This window comes from Pteropus alecto, unplaced genomic scaffold (assembly GCF_000325575.1).
Source record: "Pteropus alecto unplaced genomic scaffold, ASM32557v1 scaffold223, whole genome shotgun sequence".
NCBI lineage: Eukaryota > Metazoa > Chordata > Mammalia > Chiroptera > Pteropodidae > Pteropus > Pteropus alecto.
Window position 1 is genome coordinate 3,220,166 of NW_006434441.1, and position 20,773 is coordinate 3,240,938.

Consider the following 20,773-nt stretch of genomic DNA (forward strand, 5'->3'; position numbering starts at 1 on the left):
TTAGATGAAAATGATCCAGTAGATAGTGAAAAATTAATGACATGAAAGAAAGAAAGAATTACTGGCTCGGTGTCCTTGAGCAAGCAAGATAGGATGGGACCTAGTTCATAATGGAAAGGAACTTGTTGGAGAAATTTTAACATATTTTGGTATCGTATAATGATATGGTCATTATAAATAGTTAAAGGAATGCAAGATTCAGAGTGTAGGTTGACGGCGTGTGGATAGGTATCTTGGATTATTGTCATTTCTTTCTAGGTTTTTATTTTTATTTTTTTAATTTTTAATTTTTTTTTTTATTTATTTTTTTTAGGCAAGGCAACCCTTGGTTGACCTCACAGATTGCAAGGACCTTGTCATTTTACAATCCTTATTTTGTTTTTTTAGTTTTTATGCCTACAGCACCTGGTCTTGTAAACATGTAATTTAAATTTTTTCTTATTTCAGGAAAAAATGGAAGCTTGGTTAGTATCTATTAAACTAGCCATAGACAAGAAGGCTCAGAAGACCAATGTGTCCCTGAACACTGAGAGTTTGATGAAGGTTTTTAACCTGGGGACAGACCTGACGAAACCATTCGAATACCTTCTTGCTACTGGGAATCTGCGTTCTAAGACAGGTGAGGCCAGGCGACAGGTTCCATGCAGTCGGAGGGCTCCGGAGAAGGGGCCTGTACAGCTCACACCCAGCTCTGGTGGTCACACACACATCCTCTGCTTCCTTTCAGAAAACTAAAGACAGCTCAGCTCCCTCAGGGAAGGTCACCTGTGCAGGTGGTCAGTGGGGTCCTTACACCTCCCATCCTTCAACTGCTTGTGTCAGAGTGGCCCGGAGAAGTTTTACTAGTGGCAGTTGATGGTCCAGAAATCTGCCACTCATCAGAGCTAGTAAACTTGATAATAACCCACTCTGTGATTTATTGTGTGCGCTGGGGTTTTTCCATCAGAGCTGCAAATAAAAAGACTATTTATTTTTAAGCATAGCCTAATTTTGAATGACTGTTTTATCTAGGTCTTGGCTTCCTGCAAGACTCAGGACTCTGCGTTGTGGCAGACAAGCTGAACTTCATCCGCTATCTGTCCCACTTCCGCTGTGTGCACAGAGGGGCTGACTTTGCCAAGATGAGGACGACTACGGTGCGCAGGCTGCTGCCTGAGTCCTGGGGTTTCCTGTGCCCTGTGCATACACCAGACGGGGAGCCCTGCGGTCTGATGAACCACCTGACTGCTGTCTGCGAGGTCGTCACGCAGTTTGTGTACACAGCATCCATCCCAGCTCTGCTCTGCAGCCTGGGTACGCGGGGCATGCTTCCTGGGGCCAACTGAGTTCCCAGAGGGTTGGCCTGCCCTTGCATGCAGGGGGCTGGGGTGGGGCTTCCTCATAGAAGCTCAGGTGTGTTCTTTGCAAATGGAGAGAAGGGAAATTCCTGTTGTTGCAGTTTTGTTCCTGAAAAAAGAGGTCAAAGCATTGATGTGGGCAGGAAGGTCTGGGTTGCTGTACCTGCACCTGTTGGGCTGACCGCTGCGTCACCCAGTGGGAAAGTGTCAAAGTGCAGGTAGATGGTTAAAAAGGAGGTTGTCCAGTGTGTACCCTAAGGTCTTTGGAGCCAGAGCCTCTGTTCCCAGGGGCCTGGCAGCAGCTCTCTCTGCCTTCGCTGGCAGGCTGTCTTATGTGCTGTCCCTCAGCTTTGGTGCTGGGTCTGGATTTATTGTCAGACATCACAACGTCTCTTTCAGTCTTCTGGTCCTGGGGGTCTCCCGTTGTGATCTGGAGACAGTGTGTTCTGTGTCCGGGGGGTCTGTGGGTGGGGTTCCCAGGGGGTTCATAGCCATACACTGAAATGTCAGGATTCAAGTCGTAGCATTCTCAAGCAGCCAGTAAGCCATTGAGTCAAGAGCTGAGAAATTTCTTCTTGAAAGTATTTCTGCCAAGAAGAGCATACGTGGTCTTGGTGAAGGGAGCCCCAGAGGAAGTCACTCGGAATTACTCAAGATTCACAGGATATGGTCATGTAATGTGTAGGTTCTTGCTCTGCAAGGAAAAGAATTGTTTTGTTTGCCACTAGCGATTAAAATGTCAAAGCGCAGGACACACTAGAAAGGAGGGGAAAATGTGGAGAGTCGGAGAGTCCCTGCAGGAGAGATGGGAAGAGCTCTGACACAGGGGAGGGGACACAGTGGGAATGTGACTTCCCACAGAGGTTCCGAGGTAATGGGTGACATGGGAAATGCCACACTATGTGGCCATTCTGCTTCAGACACAGGACCACTGGACATCTGGGGTGGTGACATGGCCATGGGCCTGTCTGGAGGGAGTCCCGTTGTTGGAAAGGTGTCCTGACATGCTAGCCCTCTCCGTTCTCCCTTCCCCAGGGGTCACGCCAGTTGATGGAGCGCCACACCGGCTGTACACCGAGTGCTACCCTGTCCTGTTGGATGGCATCATGGTGGGCTGGGTGGACAAGGACCTTGCTCCCAGTGTTGCAGCTTCTCTCCGACGTTTTAAGGTGACCTTGGGTCTTTGTGGGTTGTTTTGTCCCCTCATGTTGGGTTTCCATCGTACTCTAGTTATGAGGTGTAGCCCAGGGCAGTCCAGAGTGCTTGGGGCCTGGGGCCGAGGAGGCAGAAGCTGATTTACACCCCCTGGTACTGACCTCATTTGCTGGGGCCAGTGACAGGTGTTTGACTTGTGCAACTTTTTTAGTAGTTTCATTGAGGCCCTAGTCTGTTAACCCAACAAATTTTAGCTTTTCTTTGTAAATACTAGTGGCATGTAGGGGCCTCAAAATACAGATTTCACATTTCAAGTACTAGTAAAGATATGCAAGATAGAAGTCAGACCCTCTTGCCTTCTGGGTCTCTAAATATGTTTTTAAAATGTCAAGTAGAATGACACTCTTTGGTGTCCTCTCCTCACAGCAGCCGTGGTGTCAGAGGCTCTTCTTTGGCAGAGGGATGGACTGTTCTCGTGCTCTGTTCTTATTTGTTTAGTTTTGAGTTTTTTTTAGTTTTTAAAATTGTTGTACTTTGATATAATTTCACACTTAAAAGATGTTTGGACAGCACAGAGAACTCTATTTCCCTGACACCCAATTGTTGTCATTTGTATGCACTTTATAAATACATACATGTTTTTTTTTTCCTGAGCCATTTGAGGGGACTGTGCAGACATGTCCCCTTTTCATTAAGATTTCAGTGTATTTTCTTTAACAAGGACTTTTTCTCTTTAGCAACTGCAGTGCACTTACCAACTAAGGCAACAGGTTAGCCGGGACCATGGCCGGACCCAGAGCACAGCCACTGTCTCAGTGGTGGCCTTTACAGTTGTGCCTTTTTTCTGGGTCTGGGACCCAGTCCAGGATCCCATGTTCCTTGTAGTTGTGTCACACAGCCTCCCTGAATCTGGAACGGTCCCTCCACCTTCCATATCTTGGCTTCTCTTAGTTACTGTGTAATAAGACTGTCCCTTAATTTGTGTGTCACTTCCTCACAGTGAGATTCAGGGCCATGTGATGTTGGCTTGTCCTGTGGCTGGTGATGTCAGCATTGATCACCTCGAGACTGTATTCTTTAGTTTAGTCTACTGAACTGTTTGTTACAAATTCTCTCTAATAAGTGATTTCTGGAGTGACATTTGGAAGCTAAGAGAAAGCCTTTTTCCTCATCAAACTGTCACCCCTAGTGGATGAATGCTCTGGGGGATGATGACTCTTGCATTGATGGTCTTTGCTGATTGATTATTGCTGTGACGGCTGCCAGATAGCTGTTTCCTGGCCGTCAGTTGTTCTGTGTGTGTTGGTTGTGCTGTGTAGGGAGCGTTTCCCTTTTATTTACTTGCTTGTTTATTCACATTGGCAGAGATTACCGACTGATGCTAGTTTTATTTTGTGAGGATTCGACTATAAGTGTTGGTTCTGATGCTCCTCTTGCGTCAGAAATTGACCCTCCGGACTGGTCCCTGTGGGGTTTGTTTTGTTTTTGTAAATATATGTAATATAATCTACCATTTTAATCGTGCCCGGGTACACAGTTCAGTGCTTTAGGTGCATTCACATTGTTGTGCAGCCATCGCCCATCTATCCTTCGAACTCCCTGTTTTCCCAAACTGAAGCCCTGTGCCTATTCACAGCAAGTCCCCGTCTGCCCTCCCCAGCTCCCAGCAACCTCGTCCTACTTTTATTGTGCGTGAACTTGACTTTACAAGGTGCCTCATAAGTGGAACCATACCATGTTTGTCTTCATGTGTCTGTCTTATTTTACTCAGCAGAGTGTTGTCAAGGTTCATCCATGTCGTGTCTTGTGTCAGGGCTTCATTCCTTTGTACAGCCGAATAATGTTCCATCATGTGTGTGTATATAAATATAGACAGACCATATTGTGTTCATTCATCATCCTTCGGTGGACACGTGGGCTGCTGCCACCTTTTGGCTGCTGTGACTCACACTGTTGTGAACGTGGGTGTGCAGGTATCTGTCAGTGTCCCTGCTTTCAGTTCTTTGGGGCGTCCACCTGGAAGTGTGATTGTGGTCGTACAGTGATTCTGTGTTTAATTTATTGCTGTCTTTGGGAAAAATTATATGATTTTTCCCCTAGACATTAGGCATAGTAATTCCCTAATAATGACCATTCTTGAATAATAGTGATGAACAAGTCTTAAATTCCTGGAATAAACCCCACTTGGTCAGTGTGTTATTTTCTTTAAGAAATACTGATACTTTCTTAAATATCAATAATTAGGACTTTAAAAATCAACACATAAGTCTTCATTTTATAAAAAAGAACAAGTTTCCTTAGTTTTCCATGCTCTGGTGCAGTTTGGACAGCAGTGGTCTGTCTGGTGGCAGGTCTGTAAGAATTCCCATGACATTATCTGGCTCTGGGCCTTGACACCCCTATTTCTAATGTGGAAATCGGTTGTCTCTAAGCTTTCTACCTCTGCTGAGGTCTGTTGGGTGACCTCCATTTTATATATTTCATCTTGGTTTCGTTGAGATATACAAAACAGACCCATCATGGTTTTTAAATTTTGTTTCGTTGGGGTTTTTTCCCCTTTTTCATTTCTTAGTATATTTGTGGGCCTCCCCCCACTGCTTTTTTTCCCCTCTTGATTAGGTTAAGTATTGGTTTGTTGGAGTTTTTTTTTTAAGAGCCAAGAATTTTGGTTTATTTATTTGAACCTCTTTTTGTACTGTATCTCATTAATTTCAGGTTTTATCTTCATCATAACTTCTTTACCTGTGCTTTTTGGAGGTGTTATTTTGTTTTTTTAACTTTTGATTTAAGCATTTAGGTCACTTATTTGCATTGTTTCATTTCTATTGATAATGTGTTTGTGAATCCTTGTAAGGTTTGGCATGAGGTTTCGTTACTTTCTTTAAATTTCCGTGGTGTTGGTTTTATTTTTTCTATCACCCAGGAGTTAATGAAGTTTTTGTTTGTTTGGTTTGGTTTTTAATTCCCAGGTAGAAGACGACCTATTCATTAAATACACTTTAGCATAAGACCAGTAATCCAGCATGTTTTAGACAGAATTTCCCATCCTGTCTCCAGACACAGGTTTGGTTACCTTTTTCTGTCCTCATAGCCCTTACTGGTCTGTGACGGGGTCAGAGACCCCAAGAAAGTAAGGGTTGGCCAGCTCTTGTTCCGGGCGACTGGTATCCATGAGAGACAGACCGGCAGGGCACTGGGTTTGTCCTGGTAAATGATCCAGTTTCCTAAAATGCTACTGTGCCTGTTTGACCCCCTTGTCCACAGCCGCCTCCCGCGCAGGGCGGGTGTGAAGCGTCTCTGTCTGGTTTGACCACTCTCTTTTTTGGAAACAGGTGTTGCGAGAGAAAAGAATCCCTCCATGGATGGAGGTGGTCCTCATCCCCATGACAGGGAAGCCGAGCCTGTACCCGGGGCTGTTCCTCTTCACCAACCCCTGCAGGCTGGTGCGGCCGGTGCAGAATGTGGAGTTAGGCCACGAGGAGCTGGTCGGAACCATGGAGCAGGTGTGGCTATGGGACGGCCTCTCGCGTCTGCGCCAGTCTGCACGTTGGCTATCAGTGTCCGCACGGTTTTGGCACAGCTCGGTGTTCGACAGAAGCCAAGACTCACTGCTCCCCTGGCTGAGGGCAGTTTGTCCCCACCCACTGCGCTGCCAGAGGAGTCGGGGTGACCTCCCTGCCCCAGGCTCCTGTGCCATCACCCCCCACCCACTCACTGCCCTCGAAGTTGCAGACTGGGCCTTGTGCAACACGGACGCCCCTGCCTCTGTCCGGGTCACACTCTGGCCCGGGTAGGCGGGGGTGGAATGTGGGGGTGGAGGTCGCCAGCCGCAGACTTCCAGTGGCTTTCTGCAAGTCGCACTGAACCCCAAGAGCATGTAACGCCTCACCCCCACAGGTCTTCCTGAACATTGCTGTGTTCGAGGCTGAGGTGGTGGTGGGGGTGACCACGCACCAGGAGCTGTTCCCTCACAGCCTGCTCAGCGTGATCGCCAACTTCATCCCCTTCTCGGACCACAACCAGAGCCCGCGGAACATGTACCAGTGCCAGATGGGTGAGCATGGGGCACCGCCCGTAACCCTAGTGCTGCTGGCTTGTCTGTCTGTGGGTCCTTCCCAACTCAGAGAAGTCGCAGGACCGGGCAGAGAACTCCCATAAACCCTTGACCTGGTTCTGTTCATGTTTTGCCCTATTGTACTGTCTTCCATTGGAAGGTCAGGTGTAGGCCTGTACCCCGTTTTCCCTTAGGGAGTTCACTGTGTGTTTCCTGACAGGTCTGGTCACCTGGGTAACCAGAGACAGTTGTTATTAAAATCAGGAAGTTTAACATGAATATTATCAGACCATTTTATAGTCCTTATTCAAATGTTGACCGTCTGTACCGAAAATATGTTAATGGCAGTTTTTGTCTGTGCAGCACCTAGTCCAGGGTTACACACACTATATTTAGTTGTTGTGTCTCTTTCGTCTCCTTTGTTAGAACAAATTCTTAGCCTTTCTCTGTCTTGACATTTTTGAAGAAACAGGTAATTTATGTTGTAGAACTCTCAGTGACTTGGGTTTGTCTGCAGTCTTGTGGTTCCATTCGTGATGACTATAAGCATCCATGACATTGTCACCAGTGCTGTTCACTCCTGCTTGATGCTTCAGTTTTCAGGGAGCTTATTTCCGTTCAGCCTGAAAACTTTCTTCAGCATTTGTTACAGTTGCAGATTGGTGGCTACAATTCTCTGAGTTTTTATTTCTCTGAAATATCTTTTATTTTCTCTTCACTTGAACTGGGTATATAATTCTAATTTACCAGGGTTTTTTTCCTGCCCTTGAAAGATATTAGCTGTATCCTCTTGGGCTCTTGTTTCTCATTAGAAGTTAGTGGTTACCAGATTGTTTCCTTGTATGCAGTGTTACCTTTCCTCTGTCCTTAAGATTTTTTTCTTTATTCTTGGTTAGCAGCAGGTTGACTGGTGTGTCCAAATGTGATGTCGTGTTTATCTTGCTTGGAGTTTACTGGTCTTCTTAAATCTGTTTTTAAAAATAGTTTTTAATAAAACGTGTATGAAGTTTTCTGCCATTTCTAAAAATAACACTTCTGCCCCATTTCCTCTCCTAAGATTTCAGTTGTGTCTCACATAGGTTAGGCCTTCGATGCCTCGTGGGCCACTGGGCTTTTCTCTCTTTTCCATCTTTTTCTCTTTAGATTGGATCATTTTACTTGATCCATCATCATGTTCAGCCTTTTTGTTCTATTTCAGATATTTCATTTTTCAGCCTAGAATTTCCAGTTGTTTCTTTTTTATCATCTTTATTATCTTTGAGATTCCTGTCTTCACCGTGAACATATTTTCCTTTACATTTTTGAGCACAGTTCTACAAGGGATGTTGTCTGCAAATTCCATCGTCCGGGACATCTTAGGATGGCTCATCGATTGAGTGTGGGTCATGGTCTCTGTGTCTGTATGTCTAATGATAATGGATAACGTCATAGACATTGGGGAGGATATGCCTTAAGGACCGTGGGTTATGGTCCTCTGAAGCGGATTGGTTTTTGGATTTAACTGGTAGACAACTTAGCTGGACACAGCAGCTGAAGCACGGTCTCTGGGATTGTGGGGAGTGACGCTGCATGTGTTGTTTGGGGTCCACCAAAGACCTGGACTGGGTTTGTGTACAGAGTCGAAGGCTCTCTGCTCCAAATCTCCTTATCTCTCAGTTGCTGTTATGCTAAACTCTGTGCCTGCTTCTTCAGGCCAGTGAGACTGCGTTTCTAAGTTGTAGCCACCACACTGACTGGGCCATCAGACCAAGAATCAAAACTGAACTGGAGATTCACCCAGTGCAGTTCTTTTGCCTTAGTGAAAATGCCTCCGGCTTCTGATTTCTGTTCAGTACTCTTAGGGGTGTGTGTCCATGTGATGGGTGTGTGCATGGGTGTGTGAGTGTGTGTGGTGGTTTGGTTTTGTTTTTTTTCGGGTCTTATGTGTTGAGGACGGTTGTGTAGGAGGAGCTATTATTGAGAGTTGGAAGTCTTCTGTATTTTAAAAAATTCCACTGTGCATATATACCTGTTTTAGTTTTTAAAATCTTCTTTTTCTTTTTTAATATTATTTATGCCTACAGCATCTGGTCTTCCTAGGTGGTCTCCCATCCAAGTACTAACCAGGCCCTACCCTCCTTAGCTTCCGAGATCAGACATAGGGCTTGTTCAGGGTGGCATGGCTGTAGACCATGGACTGTGGCTTCACTGGGGTGCAAACCCAGGACCTTCTGTGTGTAAAGCAGATGTGCTAACTGCTACACTACAGAACCATGTCCTAGAATCATTTTTCTTGAAGTGATTCTCTGTAAATGGTAGAGTCCTGCCTACCATTTGTGTCCAGGGTTAACAAATGCTGATCTTTTGCCCTGTGTGCCTGTGAGAAAGCGATCAGATATGGTTACTGGCCCCGCTACCCCTCTCTCCCAGCAGTGATATCCTATACCCTTTCTTTACGTCCCCTTTTCTTTTTGCATCTGGGTACTGCCGACCTGGGCAGGCCCGCTTTGTTGTCACGCTGCAGGCAGCCCAGGACGGGTCTCTGCCTCCCCTGTGGCGCGTACATATCTAGTAGTTTCCAGTCGTGCCTCTCACCTCCACCTTCACGCTGAAGACATGCTGAGGCGCTTTCCCCGTTGTAGGCAAGCAGACCATGGGCTTCCCTCTCCTCACGTACCGGGACCGGTCAGATAACAAGCTGTACCGCCTGCAGACCCCGCAGAGCCCCCTGGTGAGGCCACGTATGTACGATCACTACGACATGGACAACTACCCGATTGGTACCAACGCCATCGTCGCTGTGATTTCCTACACCGGCTACGACATGGAAGATGCCATGGTGAGCTCTGCACCGAGAGCAGCTTTCCCTGCAGGTCACCACGCGGCCAAATGTCACATGGCCCTTCCACGTCCCAGTCACAGCCGCGGCGCTGCGCATGGGCGCTAGATGTTGGGGCATGCATGTGCCCTGCGCATTTCCAGGCGGGGCTGAGACGCATCCGCGCAGGGCTCCTGGGTATTTCCGCCTTCAGCGTGCGTGCATAGTCAGAGTTTAAGGCGTTTGGAGGTGGGTTTCGGTAGTCAACCCGGGTGGTGAGGAGTGCGGGCCCTGAATCGAAAGCTGATCGGTCATCCAACGCCCAGCGTACTGATGACCCATCTGCTCTGATGACCCATCTGCTCTGAAAGCTCTCCCTTGGCACCCGGCCTGTAGATTAATGGCCCTGTGACCCCACAGGTTGTGAACAAGGCTTCTTGGGAGCGGGGCTTTGCCCATGGCAGTGTCTACAAGTCCGAGTTCATAGACCTCACAGAAAAAGTCAAGCAGGGGGATGACAGCCTGGTGTTTGGAGTCAAGCCCGGGGACCCGCGCACGGCACAGAAGCTGGACAGTGACGGGCTGCCGTTTGTGGGCGCGTGGCTCCGCTATGGTGACCCGTACTTCAGCTACGTGAGCCTGCACAGTGGGGACGGCGCCGTGGTCCTCTACACGTGAGTCGCAGGAGTCTGGCAGGCATTTAGGGGGACAAGTGGCACTTGTTAGTGACTCTGTGGTGATTGAGTGTGCTTTTCCCGGGTGAGACCACGTGTTGTCTGTCATCCCACCTTTGATTTTCTACTTGTCACTCTTACAGCTAATGGAAGGCCCAGTTTATTTTAAAACTGTTAGTCAAACTTGGTCTTCCCCGTAGCAGTGGTGTGGGAAGGTTTCCTAGACAACACGTTGGCTTCATCAGGCCTCTTATTGAAAATACTATTTTAGTTCTGTGGTGAACGGAGCCAGCGCTGTCACTTCTGGGCATTGTCAGGGATGCTAGCTCTGTTCAGACTGGAAAACAGAGCTCAGCCCGTCTTGCACACACCCATGTGAGGAACTGACCATCCGAATGTCACTCCCATGTTTTCTAGGAGCAAGGAGAGCTGCATCGTGGACAACATCAAAGTGTGCAGTAATGACGCCGGCACGGGGAAATTCAAGTGTGTCTGTATCACAGTGAGGGTACCCCGGAACCCGACCATCGGAGACAAGTTCGCCAGCCGCCATGGGCAGAAGGGCATCCTGAGCAGACTGTGGCCGGCAGAGGACATGCCCTTTACTGAGAGTGGGATGGTCCCCGACATCCTGTTCAACCCTCACGGGTTCCCGTCGCGCATGACCATTGGCATGCTGATTGAGAGCATGGCCGGCAAGTCGGCAGCCCTGCATGGGCTCTGCCAGGATGCCACACCCTTCACTTTCTCAGAGGAGAACTCAGCCCTGGGGCACTTCGGCGACATGCTGAAGGCTGCCGGCTATGCCTTCTACGGCACTGAGAGGCTGTACAGCGGCATCAGCGGGTTGGAGCTGGAGGCAGACATCTTCATAGGTGTGGTTTACTACCAGCGCTTACGCCACATGGTCTCTGACAAGTTCCAGGTCAGAACCACCGGGGCCAGGGACAGGGCCACCAACCAGCCTGTCGGGGGCCGGAATGTGCAGGGCGGGATCCGCTTCGGGGAGATGGAGCGAGATGCCCTTTTGGCCCACGGGACGTCCTTCTTGCTCCACGACCGCCTCTTCAACTGCTCCGACCGCTCGGTGGCCCACGTGTGTGTCAGGTGTGGCAGTCTGCTGTCTCCGCTACTGGAGAAGCCACCCCCCGCCTGGTCAGCCATGCGAAACAGGAAGTACAGCTGCACTGTGTGTCAGCGCAGTGACACCATCGACACTGTGTCTGTGCCCTATGTCTTCCGATACTTTGTAGCGGAACTGGCGGCTATGAACATCAAAGTGAAGCTGGATGTTGTCTGACCAAGTGTGCCTTTTGGTCAGCGAGCTGCCAGGTCAGAATGAAAGGGAACCCCCCGGATGCATATCTAGGTTGCTGCAAAGTCCTCAGGTGGTTTGTGCTCTGACCAGGCCTGGCCTCTGGAGTAGGGACTGCCAAGGCTGAGTTCCATTCGTAAGGTTCCTATGTCCCATAGGGACCCTTCTAGAACAAGGAAGGTGTATGGGAAATAGTCCGACCCTGGGTGTTTGTCGCTTTCAGCAGGCTGTGGCTGTCACCGTCATCGAGAGCAGAGCGGTCCAGTACAAACGTCACACAAGCCATGTGTGATTTTGTGTTTTCTTACATCTACCTTAAAGTAAAAGTAAGACAATATTTTCAACAGCTTTATTGAAGTAATTGGTACAAAACGCTGCACATGTTTAATGCACATAATTCCCGCCATTGGGAGAGTAAACACCACCTCCAAAAACCTGTGTCCCTGCCCCTTTGGCGAATGTGTGTGAAACTGACGTCTCCTCTCTTAGGGAACTCATAGGTGGACAGAGCAGCGCTGTCACAGGTACCACGCTGCAAGCAGATCTGTGCACACTTGCCCTGTATGAGAACTTCACACCCATGAACAGCAGGTCACTGTGCTCCCGTCCCCAGCCCCTGGCTGCCACCCTTCCATTCTGCTGAGTTTGACTATTTTAGATGCTGATGTGACTGGCTTGTTACAGCATAGTGTCCTCAAGGCTTATCCATGTGGGTCTCATTTTTTAGGCTGAATAATCCATCATACGTATGTAATACATTTTTTATCCATTCCCCTCTTGAGGGACATTTAGGTGGTTTATCTGAGAAATAATGTTAATTATTTCTAAGGAACCAATTAATATAGCTACTATAATGTAGGTATTATAGCTATTTAATATAGCTATTATAAATATAAAATACCATTTGAGCATGTAGTAAATATTAAAACGTATTGAGATATTTTACATTATTTTTTCACACAGTCTCTCAAAACCAGTGGCTGTTTCTTCTGTGTTCCGCTGCACCTTGCAGTCCAGTGGGATGTCTGGGCTGTTCCATTCTTAGCTCTCACAGCATTGCATATACTTGTGTGAGTATCAGATGCTCTTTGTTGTGAAGAACTTTCCTAAGATTACTCTTTTCTTAGTTTGGGTTTAGGTGTCTGTCACTAAGTATAGGCAGATAAGGCTAGATAGAAAAAGTATCCCAGGTGTATCCTGGCTTTGTTTCTTGAAACTCTTGAAAAAAACAAGGAAAAACACCTTGACTCTCTCGGCTGATATCCCCGTCAGAACCCAATCTGGACTGCCCCATCCCACCCCAGTCCTCACGCTTCAGCCCCACAGCTGTCTGTCCAGGTTCTCCCACTATTTTTCAGCAGCACTAAAAATAGTAAAAACAAAATTTTTTAGCTTTTATTTTAAATTACAGGTTCACAACAGAGACTGATATTGGGACAGGTTACAGAGCTGACTCCTCATCAGTTTCACATGTTCTCAAGTAGGGGAATCTGTTCACTGTTGTCACCAACACAAGACAGCTGTTCCGTCTCCATGGGCTGCCATGTGCTGGTGACCCCTTATATCTATCTGCACCCAATCTTTAACCCATGAGTCTGCCCTCCATTGCTGTAATTTTGTCATTCCAAGAGTATTATATAAATAGAATCACAGTTTGTAACCTTTGAGATGCCTTGTCCATGTGACATAATTCCCTGCAGTGCATCCAGGCCATTGTGTATATCAGGCATTGGTTCCTTTTTGCAGCTGCTTGTCCTCCATGTGTGGGTGTAGCAGTGTTCAACCAGCCACCTGCAGAAGCACATTGTGGTTCCCTGTTTTGGTGGCTACAAATAGAGCTGCTCTGAACATTCATGAACAATTTTTCTGTGAAAGGACATTATCATTTCTCTGGGACAAATGGCCAGGAATAAACTTGCCGAGTTTAGTTTTAAAAGAAACCAGCAAACCTTTCCCAGTGGCCGTGCCATTGTCCACCCCACTATCCTGACCTGCACTTGATAGTGGTATTTCCCTGATGGCTGATGATGTTGGATGTCTCATGGGCTATCAGCATCTGGGCAGTGACTGACTCTTTTGCTTATCTTCTAAGTGGCTTGTCTGCCTTCTTCCTGGACACACAGGACCCTCAACCCCACATCACCTAGACATCTGACCTCCAGAGTGTAAAGGCCAAAAGGCAACCAGAAGTCGGGCTCGCATGTCATCCTTCCCAAGGGCAGTGTTCCCATGCTAGGGACTTCATGGTGCCTACTTACAAGCCCAGCCCTGTGAGCCACTTCCTGTGGGAACCCATGTGATGTACCTGGACTTGGGGATGCAATTCGGGGACAGGGCCTGGGGCAGGTTGACTTCCTTGTCCCAGGAGAGGGACGGCTGAAGACTCGGTCTACATTCGATGCCACGAAGTCCCATGTCCCTTATCCCTTCCTCCCACCCAAAAGACACTTGAAAGGTTTTGCAAGAAGGAGAAGGCAGGGGCCTTGGGTGAAAGGACTTCCGTGCATGTGTCTCCAAACCTATCTCCGCGGCCGGTTCAGGTGTTGCGCTCAGGGACAGCTGCACAGACCCGGCTCTGTGCCCCAGGGAAAAGTGTCATTGTCACACCCATGTCACAGACAGGCACGCAGAGGCTCCAGGTGTCAGTGGCCCTCAAGCAGCTCTGTCTGGAACGCTGAGACAACTGCACGTGGGTTAGTTTGGCCAGGGTTTTTGCATGCTCGCTGCGGTACCGGTGCCCGCTCGGACCCGGAACACTCATGCCCCGCCTCCCACCGCGGGGCAGCCTGGACCCAGCCTTACCGCAGATTAATACCACACCAGGAGGCTACGCAGAGGAGCCTGGATGAAAATTCCCGTCCCCGGTTTCTAGGCTCCCGCTAGGGGGCGTGCCCGGGTAACGCAAACCAGGACACGGCTCTGGGGTGACGCCCCTTCCGGCTGGCTCCGCGCACGCGCAAGAGCCAGCGTCCGCCGCAAGGACGGCGAGCGCATTCGTACAGCAGACGGCAGCAGGGCCCCCAGCCAAGACTTGAGAGGCAAATGCTGAGGGGCCGCAGCAAAGGATAGGCGCGCGCCACTAGCTACAGTCGGGTGATGGAGCGTGTGTTACTGTGCCCGCGCTCGCCTTCGTGTCGAGGCACTGCCGTACTTCCCATTATTTCCTGTGAAGTGTGGGGATCGCCACGAGCAAGCCGGAAATAGAAAAAGGCTACCGAGCCAGACGGGCCGGATGTTCCTGTCCAGGCACCGCCATTGCAGGCTACGGTTGGAAGTGGCTAGCGGGGCGCAGCCGTTGCAAGTAGGGGCCGGAAGTACAGCATGGCGTCGCCATTGCAGATCGGGGCGGAAGGAGATTCAGGACGCCGCCATGATGGTTTGGTCGTTTGTCCGCTGTGCGACTGACGGGAAAAAACGAGGTAGGAGGGCTGGGCGGCTCCATGACAATCTAACACCGGAAAAGGCGGGCGCACCTCCCTGACGGACTCCTCGGCAACGGCCTCATCATGTGAGTAGCGGGGGCGCATGCCCAGCGCTTGCCGCGCACGCCTTCTCTCCGGTGACCCGGACCTAGGCCGGGACCCAGGAGGAGGGGTCGCATCTGTTCTTGTTGATCCCCATCCCCGCATGTCCAGACCCGCTCCCCCGTGGGAACTGAAAACTTTAAGGTCCACTGACACCCAAGCCGCCCCCAGGATTCCAGGCCCAGCCTTGGAACTCCACGTTCCGCCCCCCGGGTCACTCCACCTTCCCTTCGGGATGTGTCCCGGACCCCAGGCCTTAGGGACAAGCCCATGGACTCATTCCAGATCTGTCCCCAAAACTCAGCTGTAGGGCCACTCACTCTTCCACATCGTGACCCACCAGGGCCTCATTCTCAGATCTCCGCTCTAAGACTGGTCAGGAGATCCTCCCTGGGACCCGAGACCCCACCTCTTGGATTCCTACACGCACCTGCGGCTCCTGCCCCCGCCCCGTCCACCCCTTCATCCACCCCCTCCTCTCAACTCTGGGTCCTGCTTCTAAGACCCTGCGGGAGGTGGGGTGGGTGAGGATGACCGCGCTCCATAGCCCTCTGCCAGGACCCCAGATTTTCGTATACCTGTTTAAGGATCCCCCTACTTCCCTCATCCCACCCGGTCATAACTTCCTTCTCCTCCGTGCTCTGCAGGCAGGCAGCCCTGGAGGTCACTGCCCGCCACTGCAGCCGGGAGCTGGACCAGTATGGCCAGTGTGTGGCGGCCAAGCCTGAGTCCTGGCAACGGGACTGTCACCACCTCAAGATGAGCATTGCTCGGTGCACGTCCTCCCAGTGAGTGCAGAACAGTGCGGGGGAGGGCATGGCTGAGGGCCATGTCTCCCAGGTCTCCCTACAAGGCGGGTGGGCCTGGCTGCGGCACCTGCTCAATGCACTGCAGGTAGTGGGCAATATAGGAGACAGTGCGGGGTGGGCAGTGCGGGGGTGTGGGAGGACTGTAGGGAGCGGATAGGGTGGGTGCGAGCTGCTCAGCAGAGCCTAGATGCCCGTGGTGCTCTCTCTTTAGCCCCATCATCCGTCGGATCCGCCAGGCCTGTGCAGAGCCGTTCGAGGCCTTCGAGGAGTGTCTCCGACAGAACGAGGCAGCCACCAACAACTGTGTAGAGCAGGTGCGCCGCTTTCTTCAGTGTGCGGAGCAGGTGCCACCACCAGGCCCACCCACTGTGCAGGTAGAGACCTGGGGTCACTCTCAAGCCCACCTCCCCACCCGCGGCCTCCTGAGTCCCTGTGCTAAAGCCTCCTACTTACAGTGGTGGGTGAGCATTAAGGACTGAGACTAATGATACCACTTCTTTGCTTGGCACTCAGTGGTTTCCCGTCCACTCTGAACAAAACCCCAGGCTTGGCAATGGTGCTTGGTTCTCCCCAGGCGACCTGTCAGCCCCTCCCTCATTGTCACCTGTCCTCTGGGGTTGCCCCTTAGCCTGGTGGCAGAGGGTGACCATGAGTTAAGGGTCTCAGTTTTTCGTGGATATGGCTGTAAAGGCAAAGGTCGGCTCTACATCAGCCCCTGTGGCACCCTGTCGTCAGCCTTGCCTGTTCCTATAGCCCCATCTTCTCTTGGGCCTCCCTGCTTCTCTTGCCCCTTCCAACCCATTGGTTCTCTGTGACGGTCCCTGAGAGTCTCCAAGGAAATCTGACGTGTTCCACAGGCCCAGTCTCAGCTCCTACGGCCCCCTCTCCCCTCCTCGCCTCAAGTCCCAAGTCCCCAGCTGCCAGGCTTTTATCCAACTGTTTCTTTTCACATGGACTGGTCCTTCTGGCTGACTCCTTGTCCAGCTTAGCTGTCATCTTTCTCAGAAAACCTCCCCGATGGCCCTGCGCTGCCCAGGCTTCACAGTCCCTGAGCTCTCTCACCATGGCTTATGTGTCACCGCCCTGTAACCGCTGCCCTCCCATTGCTTGCTTCAGAGGTCCTGTCGCCAGGACCTGTAGTCATGTGTCATGAGGCAGGGATAAGTGAAGGCTCAGACCCGAGAGCCACCAGTGGTAAAGACTCTCCATCCTCCCCAGGAAACATTCAGCAGTGACCATGTGCTAGTCACACTGGTTCCCCATCGTGCTGGTAATGTTTCTTTCCTTTAAGGCCTTTGGCATCTGAACAGCAAAGACCCCACCTTCCCACCTTAGGGCCAGTTGCTCCTCCCCGTGTTCCCATCTCACAACATGATATGCTGACACCTCCTGGTCACGTAGCGACAAAGTATCACCAAGACACTCACATCTCTCTCTGACAGCTTTCTTCATAGATGTCGTCAGGTGACATATTTTTGTTTGTGTATTGCCCACCCTTCCCTAGAGGCGGAGGTGTGCTTTTTGCATCCGTCGCTGGTTCCTGGTACCTGTGCAGTGGCCGGCACACAGCAAGTTCTCAGTACACAGCAGAGCTGCTGGTGACAGTCCACTGTGTCCCATGTTTACATGACAAATGGCCAAGGCTGTCACCGGACACTGTTTCTCTAGAGGGTGTGCATTAAGGGCAGCCTCTGCTGAGTCCACAGCCCCCTGGTGGTCCTGGGCACAGAACAGGCTGGTAGGTGTCGATGTGCTTTTCCCACAGACAGAGCCACTTCCTGGCATCTGAGGATACTTCGGACTATAGCATACTGGGCAGGAGTGACTGGCGCTTGATGCTCCCAACCCTCAGGAGTGGCCAGATGCCATCCTGAGGGCCCCAGACGTGGGCTTGGCTTCTGGATGTCAGAACTCACAATAAATAAAGACGTGGAATCCCAGGCATTGAGTCCTGCCTTTGGCCTCGAGGGTCCTGGGAGCTGGCCTGGACAGAAGCCTCTCCTCTGTGCCCCAGAATCACCAAATATTCTAAGGAAGTGCCCGTCTCCAGTGCTAAGACCATCCTTCTATCCTGTTAACTCTGTCAACAGCCATCTCCTATCCCCTTGCTGCGTGGGCATGGGATAAGCCCTTCTTCCTTGCCATGCCAGGACTTGCGAAGTCTGCAGGTGTTTCCTTGAGGCTTTGGGAACAATAAAACAGACCGCTTTTCTTCCCGAATTCAGAGCCAATTGAGCAATATATGGGGCAATTGGGGCCCAGTCCCACTGGGACTTCTGGGAGCCTACACAGGACACCCCTCAGTCAGCCTTCCGGGGGGCAGCTTTTAATCTGTCACTGAGGGCTGTTTTCGTGGGTGCTGTCTAGCACTCTACCTGCTCAGGGGTCCAATGTCTCCTGCCCTGAGCAGAGAGGTTGGATGCGCTGTGCTCAGCATACAGAAGTGTGCAGTCAGCCCGGGCAGTGGCTTCTTCCTGTCCCTCGGCAGGTGACGGGTTCTGTATCCCAGCTGGTGTGTACAGGCTCCAGCAGGGGCAGGTCTGCGGGAGGTCCACCGTTTAGACCAGCCACTCCCCCAGAAGAAACTCCAAACCTCTGAAAGTTGGAAGTGACCGGTCAGTCCTGACTGGACTGGCCATCTGAGCTGGAGTCTGCCCTGGGGCGGGGTGGGGGGTGGACTTCGAGACTAAGACAGCAGTCAGACACATGGCAGTAAGGTGGAAGTCCAAATGTCAGCTGGGGACAGCGCGGGTCAGGCCTGTGGTTCCTAGAAGGCTGGGGGTCTTGGCGGCTCTTGTCCCCGGCCGGGTTCCCTGGTCTGCGCAGTGTGCCCTCGGGCTTCTGTGTCTTCAGTCAGCCCTACCTTGCCCGGCAGGTTCTGAAGTGTGATGAGAAAACACCGGGCCCAGGCCCCACTTGATGGCTGGGCTAGCTCCCTGTGTGAGGTTTGGTGCCTGAGAGTACACTGCTGGTGGAGGCAAGTCCAAACCAGGGACAGCACCTCACGACAGCATTTGGCCATGAGGAATTTTCACTCAATTTTATCACAAAGACTTCCTAATGTCCATTCCTGTGTCTGTGTTGGTAAGTTGTATTTTCCTAAGAGTTTTTCCCATGATCTGAATTTTCACATTTTCATAAATTTGTTGAGAATACCACGATTGAGATCTGTAGAATCTAGAGAAAGCCCCTTCTGCGTTCCTGGTGTTGCTTGCTTGTACCCTCTTCCTTTGTCCTTCCTCAGTTTCAACAGGGCCTTATCGACTTTATTACTTATTGCAGCATCTGCTCTGGTTTTGTTGGCGCTCTGTGTTGTGGGTGTTTTTATCTTAGTTCTCTGATTCGTTACTGTTTTTCTTCAGATTTCATTTTGTTTTCTGCCTCTTTGACATGAACGTTTAGCTCACTGTTTTAGCTTTTTTAAATATTTGCACCCACATGTCCCACAGAGCATGGCTTGCTATTTTTCTTTTTTCACTGATTCCCAGATTAGAGGGTTGAAATTGTATTTCTTAATTTCTAAACATGACGATTTTTTTAGCTATCTTGTCTAGTTGTAATTGGTTGGAAACATGTTTTATATGATTCCAATCTTTTGAAATACGGTGAGACTTCATGGCATCTGGTCAGTATTGTTAATGTGCTCAAATGAATCCTTGGTTTGTGGTGCACTGTCTTCGCTTAGGGTCCCCAGAAACAGACTATACACAAGGATTTGGGAGATACTCCCAAGTGATATTAGAGGATGGTGGGCAATGACATAGGGCATGGAAAGCATCACGGGAGGCATGTGTTGTCAGGCATTCATCACTGTAGGTAATAGTGTGGTTCTCTGGGGACAGAAGGCTTGCTTTGCACTCAAGGGGTAGGGGGCTATTCATACACTGCCCTCCCAACAGCCAAAACGTCAGTGTCATGAAACGCGAAAGAAGCACAGGGGACAGTATGAATTGGGAAAACGCCTCAGCAAGAAAAATATCAATAACTTTAACCCAGCAATTCACCATCTAGAAGTCCATAATAAGGAAATAATTCTAAAAATCAGCAAAAGATTCAACTACAAGGGTTTCACCACATTGTGGTTTGTAACCACGGCAAAGGAAGGGACGTAATTATTTTAAATATAGGGCTGGGTCCATACACTTGGGAGCACCTGTGGAGTAGAACACAATGCAGTCATCCCAGGAAGAGACATTAACAGTGTTTGGTGACGTGCCCCACCCATTCTCAGTTTCGTTCAGGTGAAAAAAAATGTGTGCAAGAGCAGCCAAAACATTTTTGACAAAGAAAAACAGTGAAGGGGGCATGTGTCATTCTGACATCAGAACGTGGCACAGTGATCGGTGTGGGGAGGGGTGCAAGTACCTGTCCACAGGTGACGGAGAAAGCTCATATGTAAAAGAGACCTGAGCAAGTTAGAGCCAGAGGCTGCTCTGGCCATCATAACTCGTGACCCAGCTACCTGAATGGTCACTCAGGCCTGAGACTGAGCCAGGAGCCATCTCAGGAGGAAGGTTAGAATGTCCTTTTAGAAGGAGTCGGGTGGCTCTGGGGACCTCCCGTGTCTGCTGGGCTCACGTGTCTGCCAAGGGCAGCTGAAAGGTAGCCCAGGCTGGGGCTAAGGGGCTGAGGGTCAGGACTCCTGGGACACTGGCTGTGGGGGAGGGGACGAGGAAGAGGCTGGAGGTCCCCTCAGTTTTAGGTAGGAGGGAGCAGACTTCCCCTGCAGTGACCAGGATCGGGACAGTGGGTTCTAGTTAAATAAAGATGCTGAGGGTGGGTAGGCCTGGGCTGGGTGGATGGTGTTTTGGGCTGAGGCTCACAGAAGTACCCTTCCTGTGTCTTCCAGGTCTCCTGCTTGGTCTGTCCGGGGTGGGAGGTGGGGAGTATCAGAGGTGAACAGTAGTCCCCAGGGTGCAGGACAGGGCAGATTCTTGAGTGGGGGGAGACAATCCCTGTGCCAAGGGAAGAGGGTCCTTTGGTGGAGAGTGCAGAATTCAACACATGCGCCAACATTAGAGGCAAACGGGGAGTTTATTAGAAAAGGGGTGACACTCCACAGACAGCGTGGTCTCCTCTCAGGCAGGGAGTGAGAAAGCCTAAGACGA

General features: G+C 50.3%; 2 protein-coding genes, 1 long non-coding RNA gene and 1 pseudogene across 7 annotated transcripts in view; 2 read left to right on the top strand and 2 right to left on the bottom strand.

Moving 5' to 3' along the window:
- The window catches only part of POLR1B (RNA polymerase I subunit B), a 20,139-nt gene extending 7,847 nt beyond the window's left edge, over positions 1 to 12,292 (top strand). The window contains exons 10-17 of the mRNA XM_006909455.3: positions 448 to 619; positions 1,012 to 1,293; positions 2,373 to 2,506; positions 5,825 to 5,995; positions 6,390 to 6,546; positions 9,168 to 9,364; positions 9,764 to 10,017; positions 10,435 to 12,292. Coding sequence (XP_006909517.1) covers positions 448 to 619; positions 1,012 to 1,293; positions 2,373 to 2,506; positions 5,825 to 5,995; positions 6,390 to 6,546; positions 9,168 to 9,364; positions 9,764 to 10,017; positions 10,435 to 11,317 — 2,250 coding nt within the window. The 3' untranslated portion in view covers positions 11,318 to 12,292. The remainder of the gene's footprint in view (positions 1 to 447; positions 620 to 1,011; positions 1,294 to 2,372; positions 2,507 to 5,824; positions 5,996 to 6,389; positions 6,547 to 9,167; positions 9,365 to 9,763; positions 10,018 to 10,434) is intronic.
- Positions 8,601 to 8,716, bottom strand: LOC112477871 (annotated as a pseudogene).
- Positions 12,293 to 12,713: 421 nt separating the features above from the next.
- Positions 12,714 to 14,215, bottom strand: LOC112477850. Its single transcript, XR_003045602.1, has 2 exons — positions 14,135 to 14,215; positions 12,714 to 13,123 (listed from the first exon to the last, which is right to left on the bottom strand). It is a non-coding gene; the product is annotated as an uncharacterized LOC112477850 (long non-coding RNA).
- Positions 14,216 to 14,308: 93 nt separating this feature from the next.
- CHCHD5 (coiled-coil-helix-coiled-coil-helix domain containing 5) lies at positions 14,309 to 19,318 on the top strand. 5 transcript variants are annotated; one of them, XM_015587442.2, is made up of 4 exons: positions 14,309 to 14,840; positions 15,504 to 15,644; positions 15,877 to 16,039; positions 17,170 to 17,424. In XM_015587442.2, coding segments are annotated over exons 1-4 (432 nt in total). In that variant the 5' UTR covers positions 14,309 to 14,838; the 3' UTR covers positions 17,296 to 17,424. The 5 variants fall into 5 exon arrangements, with proteins under 5 accessions (XP_015442928.1, XP_024900829.1, XP_015442929.2 ...); XM_025045061.1 differs by lacking the exons at positions 14,309 to 14,840; positions 17,170 to 17,424 and adding exons at positions 14,847 to 15,000; positions 18,541 to 19,318; XM_015587443.2 differs by lacking the exons at positions 14,309 to 14,840; positions 17,170 to 17,424 and adding exons at positions 14,847 to 15,000; positions 17,431 to 17,885 and having other exon boundaries at positions 15,877 to 15,979.
- Positions 19,319 to 20,773: the final 1,455 nt, after the last annotated feature.

Coding starts and splice junctions, on each gene's coding strand:
- CHCHD5 (XM_015587440.2), top strand. CDS start 14,858: ATGCCCAGCGCTTGCCGCGCACGCCTTCTCTCCGGTGACCCGGACCTA. Junction 15,001..15,503: donor TGGGAACTGAAAACTTTAAG/GTCCACTGACAC, acceptor CGTGCTCTGCAG/GCAGGCAGCCCTGGAGGTCA. Junction 15,645..15,876: donor GCTCGGTGCACGTCCTCCCA/GTGAGTGCAGAA, acceptor CTCTCTCTTTAG/CCCCATCATCCGTCGGATCC.